Source organism: Geotrypetes seraphini, chromosome 16 (genome assembly GCF_902459505.1).
Source record: "Geotrypetes seraphini chromosome 16, aGeoSer1.1, whole genome shotgun sequence".
NCBI classification, from domain to species: Eukaryota; Metazoa; Chordata; class Amphibia; order Gymnophiona; family Dermophiidae; genus Geotrypetes; species Geotrypetes seraphini.
The window spans coordinates 11,439,161-11,454,307 of record NC_047099.1 but is presented as its reverse complement, the minus strand read 5'-3'; the positions used below and the strand labels follow the sequence as shown (position 1 = coordinate 11,454,307).

General features: G+C 45.3%; 1 protein-coding gene across 1 annotated transcript in view; it reads left to right on the top strand.

Moving 5' to 3' along the window:
* The window catches only part of ARHGEF40 (Rho guanine nucleotide exchange factor 40), a 68,882-nt gene that overhangs the window by 31,571 nt on the left and 22,164 nt on the right, over positions 1-15,147 (top strand). Inside the window, exons 13-14 of the mRNA XM_033924211.1 lie at positions 3,410-3,580; positions 6,580-7,514. Coding sequence (XP_033780102.1) covers positions 3,410-3,580; positions 6,580-7,514 — 1,106 coding nt within the window. The remainder of the gene's footprint in view (positions 1-3,409; positions 3,581-6,579; positions 7,515-15,147) is intronic.

The window sequence follows — 15,147 nt, the reverse complement described above, 5'->3', positions numbered from 1 at the left end:
GGACAAGATGGACCTGGGGGTCTGATCCGGTGAAGGCATTTCTTATGTTCTTATGTTCCTGGGGCAATGGGGGATTAAGTGACTTGGAGTCACAAGGAGCAGCATGGGGTTGGAACCCACAACCTCAGGATGCTGAGGCTGTAGCTCTAACCACTGCAACTCCTTATCATCCTAGGAAAGTCACAACCCTCCTTTGCCCAGGTACACAAAACACCTTAGATTGTGAGCCTACTAGGGACAGAGAAAGTATGAAGGAAGAGCATATCCCTCCCATTGTATTGACCTTTTTATCTCACTATCCTATTGCTAATTGTATTTCTCCCTCCCTTTTCCTCATGTATCTTGGTATTTTGTCATTGTTCATGTCTTACTCATGTCACTCTGATGATTTTATATTCTTCTTTTGTATACCGCTTAGACAATTTTTTAAGCGGTATATCAAATTTTTAATAAACTTGAAACTTAAGAACATAAGAATTGCCACTGCTGGGTCAGATCAGTGGTCCATCATGCCCAGCAGTCCGCTTAAGCGGCGGCCCTCTGGTCAATGACCAGCACCCTAACTGAGACAAGCCCTACCAGCGCATGTTCTTGTTCAGTAGGAACTTGTCTAACTTTGTCTTGAATCCCTGGAGGGTGTTTTCCCCTATAACAGCCTCTGGAAGAGCGTTTCACCTTTCTACCACTCTCTGGGTGAAGAAGAACTTCCTTACGTTTGTACGAAATCTATCCCCTTTCAACTTTAGAGAGTGCCCTCTTGTTCTCCCTACCTTGGAGAGGGTGAACAACCTGTCCTTATCTACTAAGTCTATCCCCTTCAGTATCTTGAATGTTTCGATCATGTCCCCTCTCAATCTCCTCTGTTCGAGGGAGAAGAGGCCCAGTTTCTCTAATCTTTCGCTGTACGGCAGCTCCTCCAGCCCCTTAACCATCGTAGTCGCTCTTCTCTGGACCCTTTCAAGTAGTGCCATGTCCTTCTTCATGTACGGCGACCAGTGCTGGACGCAGTACTCCAGATGAGGGCGTACCATGGCCCGGTACAGCGGCATGATAACCTTCTCTGATCTGTTTGTGATCCCCTTCTTTATCATTCCTAGCATTCTGTTTGCCCTTTTTGCCGCCGGCGCACATTGTGTGGGTGGCTTCATTGACTTGTCGATCAGAACTCCCAAGTCCCTTTCCTGGGAGGTCTCTCCAAGTACCGCCCCGGACATCTTGTATTCATGCATGAGATTTTTGCTACCGACATGCATCACTTTACACTTATCCATGTTGAACCTCATCTGCCATGTCGATGCCCATTCCTCGAGCCTGATTATGTCACGTTGCAGATCTTCGCAGTCCCCCTGCATCTTTACTACTCTGAATAACTTCGTATCGTCTGCAAATTTAATCACCTTGCTCATCGTACCTATGTCCAAATCGTTTATAAAGATATATTAAAGAGCACGGGTCCAAGCACCGAGCCCTGCGACACCCACTGGTGACGCTCTTCCAGACCGAGTATTGTCCATTTACCCCCACTCTCTGTTTCCTATGCTCCAGTCAGTTTTTAATCCACGTGAGTATTTCACCCTCGATTCCATGGCTTGCAATTTTCCGAAGTAGTCGTTCATGCGGAAAATCCAGATATACAATGTCAACCAGATCGCCCTTGTCTATCTGTCTGTTTACTCCCTCAAAGAAGTGCAGCAAGTTCATCAAACACGATCGGCCTTTGCTAAAACCGTACTGACTGGTCCTCATCAACCCGTGTCCATCAAGGTGATCAATGAAGCTGTCCTTTATCAGTGACTCTACCATCTTTCCCGGAACCGAGGTCAGACTCACATGTCTGTAGTTCCCCGGATCTCCCCTCGAACCTTTCTTAAAGATCGGTGTAACATTCGCCACCTTCCAGTCTTCCGGAATCTTTCCCAATTTGATCGACAGATTGGCTATTAGTTGAAGCAGTTCAGATATGGTCCCTTTCAGTTCCTTGATGACCCTCGGATGAATGCCATCAGGTCCTGGGGATTTATCGCTCTTAAGCTTATCAATCTGCCTGTCAGCTTTTCGTCATCGTTTCCGCATATAGTCTGATGGATTCTGATATGCTGTGTACATCTTCTTCGGTAAATACAGACGCAAAAATGTGTTCAGTATGTCAGCGATTGCTTTGTCCTCTTTTTGCGCTCCCTTTATTCCATGGTCATCCAACGGTCCCACTGCTTCCTTCGCGGGTCGTTTCCCCTTAATATATCGAAAGAATGGCTTGAAGTTCTTCATCTCCTTGGCTATTTTTTCCTCGTAGTCTCTTTTGGCCCCTTTTACCACCTTATGGCACCTGCCTTGATGTTGTTTGTGCTTGTTCCATCCGTTTTTGACTTTTCCATTACTTAAATGAAGTTTTCTTGTCTCTGATCGCTACCTTCACCTTCACCTTCCTTCTACAGTGAGCCATGCCGCTTCTTTGTTCTTTTTCCTCTTGGATCCCTTGTTGATACGCGGTATATATAGATTTTGCGCCTCGGTGACTGTGTCCTTAAAAAGGGACCAAGCTTGCTCTAGCATTTTTACAGTGCTTATCCTCTTCTTAATCTTCTTCCCTACCATGAGTCCCATCCCTTTGTAATTCCCTTTTCGGAAGTTCAGTGCCGTGGCTGCCGTTTTGGACCGATGTTTCTCCCCTGTGTCCAGATCAAAGCGGATCATATTGTGATCGCTGCTTCCCAGCATCCCTACTACTTCTACATCTTGCGCTGGTCCTCGCAGGTCATTTAGAATATGTACAGCTAGGGTTACCAGTGTCTGTATTTATCCAGACATGTCCTCTTTTTAGAGGATTGTTTGGTTGTCTGGATGACTTTCTCTCCTTTCCGGGGTATTCTTTCCTATCCTCCACCTTCCTCCGGCTCTGCTGAAATTTAATCTTTGGGCCAGCCGAAGCAGCAAGAGGTGAGCCTGCTGTCGTCAGCCTGTCCCAGAAGCCTTCTCTCCGGAGCGACTTCCTGTTCCCGCTTAGGCAGGATGCTCCAGAGAGGCGGTTTCTGGAGCAGGCCCACTGCAGCAGACTCAACTTGATGCTGCTGCCATCCACCCAAAGATTAAATTTTGACATGCAGCTCCTGATTGGTGTAGCCCAATTTTACTACAGGAAGAGGTGGACGGAGCAGACCGCAAATGATTGAGTCTGCGAACTGCGAATTCGTGCGGAAACACTGTTTACGACTGTATTTGTCCAGTTCATATTCCTCCAAAGGTGCATGAAAAGGAACTGTTAAGATCCAAGAAATTATTATGAAGAATTGAAAATGATTTTGTTGTTTTCTTTTTTTTTACCTTCTTCTCGAATGAATGTTGTCACTTTGAGATCTCAGAGTTCCCTAACATTTTTTTCCTCTCCGAAATGCCTCTTATTCACCCACAGGAGAAAGTGACCCAGGGCCTGGATGTGCTGAGGCAGATTGAATCTTGGGAGATTTCCCCTCCTCCGGATCGGAGCGATCTGCGCCAGCAGCTGGAGACTTTTGCTCAGCGACTGGAGCGGAAAGAGGATGAGCTTCAGAAATCACTACATCTCTATGAGTTCTTCCAGCGGGTAGGTAGAAGAAGCTCTTTATAGCTCAGTTTGTCCTCTGACAAACTTCCTGTCTTCCAAAGGTGGAAGATATAAGCCAAACAGCTTGTCTGAAACTTGACCTAACCAAAGGCTGGACACCTCTCTAGCTCTGGACTAAGGCCACTAATTTCCAAAAGGTTCTAGAAGTTAGTTTGGGAGGAAAGGGGAAAATTGGGGAGCTTATTTAAAACTGAGTAGGGATACTGAAGAATTTAAAAACCTTTCTGAGGTGGAAGGACACTGTCTGTGAAAGGACAAAGCACATGTTCATAGATTACATTCTTTTTAAAATTTGATGTATGCATTTTTTATTTGGGAGTGAATAGGGGCTTTATAAAATAGATACCTTACCAAAACCAGCCAACCAACCCAATAGCGGTGACAACCCCTTTGGGTATGAGTTGGGACAGGGCATCCCATTTTGCTTTCTGGTCTGCCATTATTGCTTGGAAAGGGTCAACTCTTGAAGGTTCTATCATAATTTGAAACCCTTGCAACACCCATAGCCCATAACTCTTGACATGGTCTGTGAATATTTTATGTAGTAGACAGTTGGTTGGGTCGACTGCTTCACCTTGAAGCCAGGATGCAGTTTGCAACCTGTTAGGAAGGAAGCTGAGGTCCATCAAGTTGTACCTTCTTCTCATGGCCCAACAGCCATCTCTACATAGCAACCCAGAGAGAGGCAAAAGGGAACAGAACTAGAATTCATTCATCCTGCTCCTGTCTCTAAAATATGTCCAGCTTACCCCGGACATGTCCTCCTTTTTGAGGACTTTATCCGGATTTTGAAAAGCTTCCTTGAAATTGCGTTGGGCAGGAGGGCATCCGCACATGCACGGATGCCCTCCTGCCCAACGAAAGCAGGCAGCAGGGGGGGGGGGGGGCTGGGGCAAGGCTAGGGCGTAACGGGGCGGGGATGGGTGGAACTGTGTGGACCTGGGAGCGGGTCTAGAGGTCCGGATTTTACTAAAGTCAGCTCTCCAATAATTTATGTTTATTGAAAGCTTCTATACCATTACCAATAACTGGGGAGTCAAGTCAGAGAGGTTTACTTGAGCTTCTGTAATGGGGTTACAATACAGAGTTTTTTTAGATGGTTTTCAATACAGACACATTTATAGCAAAATCAATCATCCTACGTACAGTATTTGCACATTTAATATTAGTATGATGTACTGTGTTCATACTAATTCAAGAGGGCCTGGGATAGGCACGTGGGATCTCTCAGAGAGAGAAAGATAATGGTTACTGTGGATGGGCAGATTAGATGGGCCATTTGGCCTTTATCTGCCGTCATGTTTCTATGTTACTTATTTGCACACATAATAATAGTGGGAATGTTGCTACTCCTTGGGTTTTGGCCAGGTACTAGGGACCTGGATTGGCCGCCGTAAGAACAGGCTACTGGGCTTGATGGAACTTTGGTCTGACCCAGTAAGGCTATTCTTAGGTTCTTATGACCTATGAGACAGTACAGAACAAGTCATTTTTTGTGTCAGTGGCTAAAAGTTGCACTTTCCTCTCCCTTTCTCAATCAAGCACATAAACACAGATAAAGGGTCCCTGGTAGGTGACTCAGGAGTATCTCTATGACCCCTGGGCAGGAGCAAACTACCCAAACGGGGAAAAAATGAAGCATAAAAATATCCATTTAATGGGAACTCCATGGAAAACAATAATGTACAAATAAAAATATGAGACATAAAGTCTGCGGGAATGGGTTAAATGGTGACTAAAGGTTTAAAGCTTGCTCCTGTGCTTTAGTCATGGGTTGTCTCTCCCATTCTCCTGCATCTCTGCACTGGGCCAAGTTCTATACCGTCATGGATCTCTCTGCTGGACCCTCCTTTCTCTCAGGGACTCTTCACCTCACAGTCTAAGCTCCTAGCACTCCCTCTTTGTTCAAGGCCATCAGGAAGCAGGGCAGGATTAAATGATAGGCCAAGTAGGCACATGCCCCAAAGAGTTCAGAGGGGCCCGTAAATCTGCCTGCTCTAATGATGACGGTGTACCTGCCTCCAGGCCCGGCTCCAGATGTCCAACTACTGCCCCCTCCTGTCTTCTTCATTATTCAGTACAGCCGAACTCACAGTCTTCAAAAGGCAATGGGCAGCGGTGCCTACATGCTGCCCACAGCTGACTCAGAAGCCTTTCCTCTGACGCTGGGATTTTGCATCAGAGGGAAGGCTTCCGGGTTAGCCATGGGCAGCGTGAAGGAACCACTGCCAATGGCCTTTTGAAGACTGTGAGTTTGACTGCACTGAATAATGAAGAAGGAAGGAGAAGGTGCTATTTGAACTTCTGGAACTGGTCTTGGAGGTACACTCTCATAGGAGGGGGGGCATGGTGGGGGCAGAGTTGGGGAGGAGCCAGGGCAATGAGGGAGTGGGGTGGGGGCCGGGACAGGCCCGTGGAGGGGCCCACCAAATAATTAATCCTGGATTCAACTCTTAGCTCCTCACACACACTGGCTTATCCTTATCCCAGGAGGTAAAACACTTTGGCAGCTCCACTTTCCTTCTCAGCTTAGGGATCCTCCCTTCTGATCCGCAACTCTGCACCTCTCCTTGTACACTGTGTCCCTGAGGTGTTGAACTAGATTTTGGCTTAAATCATATCTCTGAGAAAAGTCCTCACTCCTTGCCCTCCCCTTTCTTTTCCTGGCATCTGGTGGAAGAGGACCAAGCTCCTCACTGGGCCCTGGGTGGTGAGCTCACTTTCAACACCTCCTACATCTTACCAGGGTATTCTAGATTAGCCCACTCCTTCATGAACATTAGTGGAATACTCTGAAGCATAGATCGCAAGGAAGGCACTTTTTCAGGGTCTACTACAATTACATAGCATTTGACCCGTCTAGATGGGTGTTAGAGAAAACAAAATGGTTGTCATTTGAATGATTTTTTTCTACTTCCTCTTTTGAAATGAAGTAGGTATCTTAGACTTTATTTCTTTTTTTATGTCATTTTCTTCAGGCACATGAATGGGCTTTGGAGGGTGTGAGACGCCTGGCAGCTATTGGCGAAGGCTCTGGCTCTCCTAGGCAACGCCAGGAAGCCCTGGTGTCCCTGGCCCAATACCAGCAGCAGCATCCAGAAATTCCAGAGAAGCTTTTCAAGGAGGCAAAGGCCTCAGCCTTGGAACTGCAAGACCAGACAGCACTGAGAGAGTGGGCCCAGTGCTGGTTCAAATGTCAGGAGATAAGGAAGATCGTCCAGAAGAAGACTGAGGCAGCTCTGGAGGGGACCAAACGTCCACCATTGCCCCCACCTGCTTCAAGAAGCCCCGAGGTCCACAGGAAACGATCAGACAGTGTCAGTTTGGCTCCCAGTAAAGGAGAAGGTAGGAAGTTTTGGGGATTCGGATCCATGCTTAGCCCCTCCCGGAGTATGACATCCCTCTTCATGTCTCCAACAACCAGTGGACCCTTGGACACCTCCTCTTCCCAGTCCCTGTCACCTTTTGGAGAACTTGCAGAAACCACTGATGAGGAAAGTGTTTTTGACATCCCTAGCCAGCCGTTTGACATCCAGGCACCTACACTTCCAGTGGGAGAGAAGATCCCTTGGGAATCAAGGAAGAGAGGCCCTGCCTCAGAAGGCTCTGCTTCCCCTTTCCCCAGACCTCGGGCCTTCCGGGGCCTCCTGAAGAAGGCACAGAGCATGGACTCTCCTGTTCCTCCATCAACAGATCCTGCCAAGCCCAGTTGGGGTCAGAGGGCACTGAGTGAGCCTGGAACTGGGCAGGGGAATGTTGGGGTCTACATCAAGGGACTGGAGGTGAGCAGTACCGAGGTGGTAGACAGGACCTGCTCCCCTAAGGAACATGTCATGATAGGAAGAGGGGGATCACTCATGGCGGATGCTCCATGGGGTGGGACCCCAAGGATGGAGAGGAAAAGAAGAATATGGTAAGTAACTTATACCTGGGGAAATTTCTCTTAAGCTTGATAGCCACGTGGCTGATTGTTAAAGAAAATTTCTAATACTAATTTTACAGTGCAGTATCCTTCACTCAGCTGGTGCTCCCAATTGGTTTATAGCTGTTTAGCCCTTCTGCGCCTTGCTGGCAGCCTCTTCAGGAGTGCATGGAGTGGTAGCACATTTCCAGCAGCCCAGAACATATGAATGCTATCAAAGGAGAGGCTGGAAGTATGACATAGAGAGGGGAGAGAACATGGAGGAGAACTTTCGGGGTCAGATGTACCGGTGGTCCTTCTCCTCAGAAGTGGCTGTGTGTGTATGTAGAGGTGTATATGTGGAGACTCTGAAGCATCCATATATAAACTGGGCTTGATAGAGGGTGGTTTGTGTGCTAGTGAAGTTGGCATTTTTATCTGTGTGATTTCCTGTCAGTACTTGATATTTGTGAGACAGAGCTAGCTGCCAGCAAATGTACTGATTTGCCTTTTGCATGGCAACTGAGGCTGTGAAGAAGGGGGAGGAGTTTCTGAGGAGGGAGGGGTTTTCTGAGGAAGGAAGGCTCTTTGGGTATAACTAGGGCTGTGAAGAAGAGGGAGGAGTTTCAGAGGAGGGAAATGTCAGTGTTTTACCTTGGTTCTGGGAGGGAGTTGTGCCATGTCTGTCAGAGTGAGCAGATCACAGATGATAGAGGATTCTGAGAGTTAGCTCTGTGATCTCTAGCAGTGTGCACAGATCAGAGATGACAGAGGTGTGAGAGATTACCAAAGAGGACAGGGCTTAGTGAGGAAGAAGGGCTGTTAGAAATGGAAAGAATTGGATTCATTGACATTTTGTACAGTAGTAATTCCTGGAGAAAGGAAAGGGAATCCGCTCTTTAATACCCTTTCTCCATGGGTGAAGGCATCAGGATGTCAGAGATTTATATAAAGGGGAATGGCACAGCTGGCCCTGGTGAGGACATCTGTCACGTGATTTCCCTCCCCCAAAAAATCCAGGGAACACCTCAACGGAGGTGTTACATTAGCCACAGCGTATTAATGTGCCATAGGTATGACATAGGGAACTTTCTGGGGGGGTTAAAGTTAAGGGTAAATAGAAAGAAAATTATACTTTTATTATTGGATTTTAACAATTTTGCCATCTTAGCTTGTTCTTTGTTTTATTTCAAGAGTTAGTGATGTAAGACAAAGTGAGTAGGGGCAGAGATCCATTATGAGGCTTCGTTGTCTAAGTCATTAGAGGCTGAAAAGTGGGACCATATGTACATAACATAAGGACATAAGAGTTGCCATACTGGGACAGAAAGAAGGTCCATCACAAACAGTAAAACAGACTCCATGCTGCTCATCCCAGGGGCAAGCAGTGGATTCTCATAAGTCCATCTCAGTAATGGCTTATGGACTTTTCTTTTAGGAAATTATCCAACCCTTTTTGTAAACCCTGCTAAGCTAACTGCTTTCACCACATTCCCTGGCAATAAATTTCAGAGTTTAATTACATGTTGAGTGAAGAAATATTTTCTCCAGTTTGTTTTAAATTTACTACTTGCATGCCCCCTAGTCCTTGGGGGGTTTTTTTGAAAGAGGAATTAAGCGATTCACATCTACCCATTTCACTCCTCACAATATTATATTAGCCTCTATCATATCTCCCATAAGAACATAAGAATTGCCGCTGCTGGGTCAGACCAGTGGTCCATCATGCCCAGCAGTCCGCTCACGCGGCAGCCCTCAGGTCAAAGACTGGTGCTCTAAATGAGTCCAGCCTCACCTGCGTACGTTCCAATTTAGCAGGAACTTGTCCAACTTTGTCTTGAATCCCTGGAGGGTGTTTTCCCCTATAACAGACTCCGGAAGAGCGTTCAAGTTTTCTATCACTCCCTGAGCCATTTGTTCTCCAGGCTGAAGAGCCCTAGTCTCTTTTGCCTTTCCTCACGGGGAAATCATCCCACCACCTTTATTATTTATGTCACCCTTCTCTATACATTTTCAAATTCCACCATAGGTGTTTTTTTGGTTTTTTTAGATATCTAAGTGGCTTATAATCATAAAAATAAGAAGAGAAAAAAAATTAAAACAAACTAAAACATAAGGAGATGTATAATACACATTTCAGATTAAAAGAGAATGGAATAGAGTGAAAAATTTGAAATTAGCTACGACACATAGGGGGTGGGGAAACGTTTTACTTAAAAATCTCAATGCATTAGTGACAAAAGTCATACATGAGTTTCCATACCAGGACAAACATAAAATTGCTGATCTGCTGCTGTTAAAATCAATTTTTAAAAAAGGTTCAAGGGGAGATTCAGGAAATTACAGATCTGTAAGCCTGACCTCAGTGGGCAAAATAGTGGAAATAATTATAAAAAATAAAATTGTGGAACATGTAAACAAACATGATTTAAAGAGACAGAGTCAGCATAGGTTCAGCCAAGGGAGATCTTGCCTCACCAATTTGCATGACTTCTTTGAAGATGTGAATAAACATGTGGATAAAGGCAAGCCAATTGATGTAGTGTATCTAGATTGCCAGAAGGCTTTTGACAAAGCTCCTCATGAGAGGCTCCTGAGAAAATTAAAGAATCATGGGATAGGAGGCAATGTTCAATTGTGGATTAAGAAATGGTTATCAGACAGAACAGAGGGTAGGGTTGAATGATCCTTTTTCTCAGGGGAGGAGGGTAAATAGTGGTGTGCCACAGGGATCTGTGCTGGGACCGGTGCTATTTAACTTATTTAGAAATTTAGAAATTAGAACTACGAGTGAGGTGATTACATTTGCAGATGACACTAAACTGTTCAAAGTTGTTAAAACGCATGCAGACTGAGGAAAACTGCAAGCAGACCTTAGGAAATTGGAAGACTGGGCATCCAAATAGCAGATGAAATTTAATGTGGACAAATGCAATGTGATGCACATTGGGAAGAATAATCCAAATCATAGTTATTGGATGCTAGGGACCACCCTGGGGGAGTCAGTGCTCAAGAAAAGGATCTGGGTGTCATTGTAGACAATACACTGAAGCCTTCCACCCAATGTGCAGCAGTGGTCAAGAAGGCAAACAGGATGCTAGGAATTATTAGAAAAGGGATAACATTCTTACCTCCTCCTTTACTAATGCGTAGCAAGGGTTTCAGCACCAGCAGTGGAGGTAACTGCTCTGATGCTCACTATGAGCGTCAGAGCAGTTACCACCACTGCCGGCGCTAAAACCCACACTACGTGTTAGTAAAGGAGGAGGTATGAATGCTATAATGCATCTGTATCGCTTAATGGTGTGACCTCACCTTAAGTATTGCGTTCAGTTCTGGTCTCATCTCAAAAAAGATAAAGCGGCACTAGAAAAAGTTCTAAGAAGAGCAACCAAGATGGTAAAGGGGATGGAATTTCTCTCGTATGAGGAAAGACTAAAGAGTTTAGGGCTCTTCAGCTTGGAAAAGAGACGACTGAAGGGAGAGTTGATTGAAGTCTACAAAATCCGGAGTGGAGTAGAACAGGTACAAGTGGATCGATTTTGCACTCTGTCAAAAATTACAAAGACTAGGGGGACACTCGATGAAGTTACAGGGAAATACTTTTAAAACCAATAGGGGAAAAATTTTTTTCACTCAGAGAATAGTTAAGCTCTGGAATATGTTGCCAGAGGATGTGGTCTTTTAAAAATCCTGCTATGCTAAATTTTCCAATGAGCTGTCCTCTTGCCAGCTTTGGGAGATAAAAGTTCTGACCTAAATTAGAACCATACAGGTGTGGATGGAGTTGGAAACATTTTTCCACTTCTGTAATTGTCCACTTCTAAAATACACGTTACTGAATATATGCACCTGTTAAGAGAATAGTGCATAAGGGGAGAGGAAGAGATAGAAAGGTCCTAATTGTAAGAAGTACCTTTTCTAGATGCTGCATAGGATGACTATGTAATTGAGGTGGGTTTAGAGGGCAAAGAGGGTAAATGTAGGAAAGATGACAACTCAGTGAGTACCTTCTTGCCCTGTAGATAGGAAGATCCATCAATAGCACAATTTTGGGAGTTTGTGTAGGGGTTCTCTCTTATGAGGAAAGACTAAAAAGGTTAGGGCTCTTCAGCTTGAAAAGAGATGGCTGAGAGACAATATGATTGAAGTCTACAAAATCCTGAGTGGAGTAGAACAAGTGGATCGTTTTTTTCGCTCCATCAAAAATTAAAAAGACTAGGAGACACTCGATGAAGTTACAGGGAAATACTTTTAAAACCAATAGGAGGACATATCTTTTCACTCAGAGAATAGTTACGCCCTGGGACACATTGGCAGAGGTTGTGGTAAGAGTGGATAGAGTAGCTGGTTTTAAGAAGAGTTTGGACAATTTCCCGGAGGAAAAGTCCATAGTCTGTTATTGAGACAGACATGGGGGGGGGGGGGGGGGGGAGCCACTGCTTGCCCTGGATTGGTAGCATGGAATGTTGCTACTCTTTGGGTTTTGGCCAGGTACTAGTGACCTGGATTGGCCACTGTGAGAATGGACTACTGACCCAGTAAGGCTATTCTTATGTTCTTATGGGTGTATGCCTTCCACCCCCCTCAATTAACTTAAAGTTCAACAATCATGGTCACTATACAAAAAACCTATTAAAATAAATAAAAAAAAACAATTTGGGGTGGTTTGTGCTAATGATTCTTTGAATTCATGGCTGTCAAGCTGTATTGTTTTGCTCTTTGGCTGGAGCTGCCATTTGCTGCCCCCTAAAAGTTGTCACTCTATGTCACTGCCTAGGCCTGTTTAATGGTTGGGCCTGATCAAGACTGAAGCGAAGTCAGAGCTGCTTCTCTTGGATATGTAACATAGTAACATAGTAGATGACGGCAGAAAAAGACCCGAATGGTCCATCCAGTCTGCCCAACCTGATTCAATTAAAAAAATTTTTTTTTTTTTTTCTTCTTAGCTATTTCTGGGCAAGAATCCAAATCTTTACCCGGTACTATGCTTGGGTTCCACCTGCCGAAATCTCTGTTAAGACTTGCTCCAGCCCATCTACACCCTCCCAGCCATTGAAGCCCTCCCCTGCCCATCCTCTACCAAACGGCCATACACAGACACAGACCGTGCAAGTCTGCCCAGTAACTGGCCTTAGTTCAATATTTAATATTATTTTCTGATTCTAAATCTGTGTTCATCCCACGCTTCTTTGAACTCAGTCACAGTTTTACTCTCCACCACCTCTCTCGGGAGCGCATTCCAGGCATCTACTACCCTCTCCGTAAAGTAGAATTTCCTAACATTGCCCCTGAATCTACCACCCCTCAACCTCAAATTATGTCCTCTGGTTTTACCATTTTCCTTTCTCTGGAAAAGATTTTGTTCTACGTTAATACCCTTTAAGTATTTGAACGTCTGAATCATATCTCCCCTGTCTCTCCTTTCCTCTAGGGTATACATATTCAGGGCTTCCAGTCTCTCCTCATACGTCTTCTGGCGCAAGCCTCCTATCATTTTCGTCGCCCTCCTCTGGACCGCCTCAAGTCTTCTTACGTCTTTCGCCAGATACGGTCTCCAAAACTGAACACAATACTCCAAGTGGGGCCTCACCAATGACCTGTACAGGGGCATCAACACCTTCTTCCTTCTACTGACTATGCCTCTCTTTATACAGCCCAGAATCCTTCTGGCAGCAGCCACTGCCTTGTCACACTGTTTTTTCGCCTTTAGATCTTCGGACACTATCACCCAAGGTCCCTCTCCCCGTCCGTGCATATCAGCTTCTCTCCTCCCAGCATATACGGTTCCTTCCTATTATTAATCCCCAAATGCATTACTCTGCATTTCTTTGCATTGAATTTTAGTTGCCAGGCATTAGACCATTCCTCTAACTTTTGCAGATCCTTTTTCATATTCTCCACTCCCTCTTCGGTGTCTACTCTGTTACAAATCTTGGTATCATCTGCAAAAAGGCACACTTTTCCTTCTAACCCTTCAGCAATGTCACTTACATACATATTGAACAGGATTGGCCCCAGCACCGAACCCTGAGGGACTCCACTTTCCTTCCTTCGAGCGACTTCCATTAACCACCACCCTCTGGCGTCTGTCCGACAGCCAGTTTCTGACCCAGTTCACCACTTTGGGTCCTAACTTCAGCCCTTCAAGTTTGTTCAACAGCCTCCTATGAGGAACTGTATCAAAGGCTTTGCTGTATCAAAGGCTTTGCTGTATCAAAGGCTTTCCCCAGGCTCTATACAGTTTGATAGAAAGGCCACACCCTATTGGTAATAGATGCCTTTTGAGACCATGGATTGCAGAGAAAACTGCCAAACCTCACTTTACGGCAAAAACCAGATGCATGAGTTAAGAATGGAAAGAATGTTGGGGAAAGACATGGGTAAACATTGAGGAAATACATTTCTAATCTAATCTAATCTAAATCTTAGATTTATATACCGGATTGTCCCTCGGTTTACAATAAAAATATGTTTACTTAGGAAGCTGTGGAACCACGGGGTGGAAGGGGACGTACACAGATTGGTCAAACACTGGTTGGCAGGAAGAAGGCAGAGGGTTGGAGTGAAAGGTCACTACTCGGGCTGGAGGAGGGTCATGAGCGGAGTTCCGCAGGGGTCGGTACTCGGACCGCTGCTGTTCAATGTATTTATTAATGACCTGGAAACGGGGACGAAGTGTGAAGTTATAAAATTTGCGGATGACACTAAACTCTGTAGAAGGGTTAGAACTGCGGAAGAGTGTGAGGACCTACAAAGGGACCTGAACAAACTGGAGGAGTGGGCGATTAAATGGCAGATAAACTTCAATGTAGGGAAATGCAAGTCATGCATATAGGGAGAAAGAACCCGATGTTCCGCTACCAAATGGGGGGATTAGTATTAGAGGGAAGTAACCTTGAAAGAGAATTGGATGTGGTGGACACAACAATGAAGTCAACGGCACAATGCACAGCAGTCGCGAAGAAGGCAAACAGAATGTTGGGTATTATTAAGAAGGGTATTACGACCAGAACGAAAGAAGTCATCCTGCCGTTGTATCGGGCAATGGTGCACCCGCACGTGGAGTACTGTTTGCAGTATTGGTCATCGTACCTTAAGAAGGATATGGCAATACTTGAGAGGGTCCAGAGGAGAGCGACACGAATGATTAAGGGCATGGAAAACCTTTCATACACTGAAAGATTGGAGAGACTGGGGCTCTTCACCCTGGAAAAGCGGAGACTCAGAGGAGACATGATAGAGACCTACAAGATCATGAAGGGCATAGAGAGAGTGGAGAGGGAAAGATTCTTCAAACTTTCAAAACATAAAAGAACAAGAGGGCATTTGGAAAAGTTGGAAGGGGACAGATTCAAAACGAATGCAAGGAAGTTTTTCTATACCCAGCATATGGTGGACACCTGGAATGCACTTCCAGAGGGCGTAATAGGACAGAGTACGGTACTAGAGTTCAAGAAAGGATTGGACAATTTCCTGCTGGAGAAAGGGATAGAGGGGTATAGATAGAGGATTACTGCACAGGCCCTGGACCTGTTGGGGCTGCCGCGTGAGCGGACTGCTGGGCACGATGGACCTCAGGTCTGACCCAGTGGAGGCATTGCTTATGTTCTTATATGTTGATTTTAAGATAGATCATTAGGAA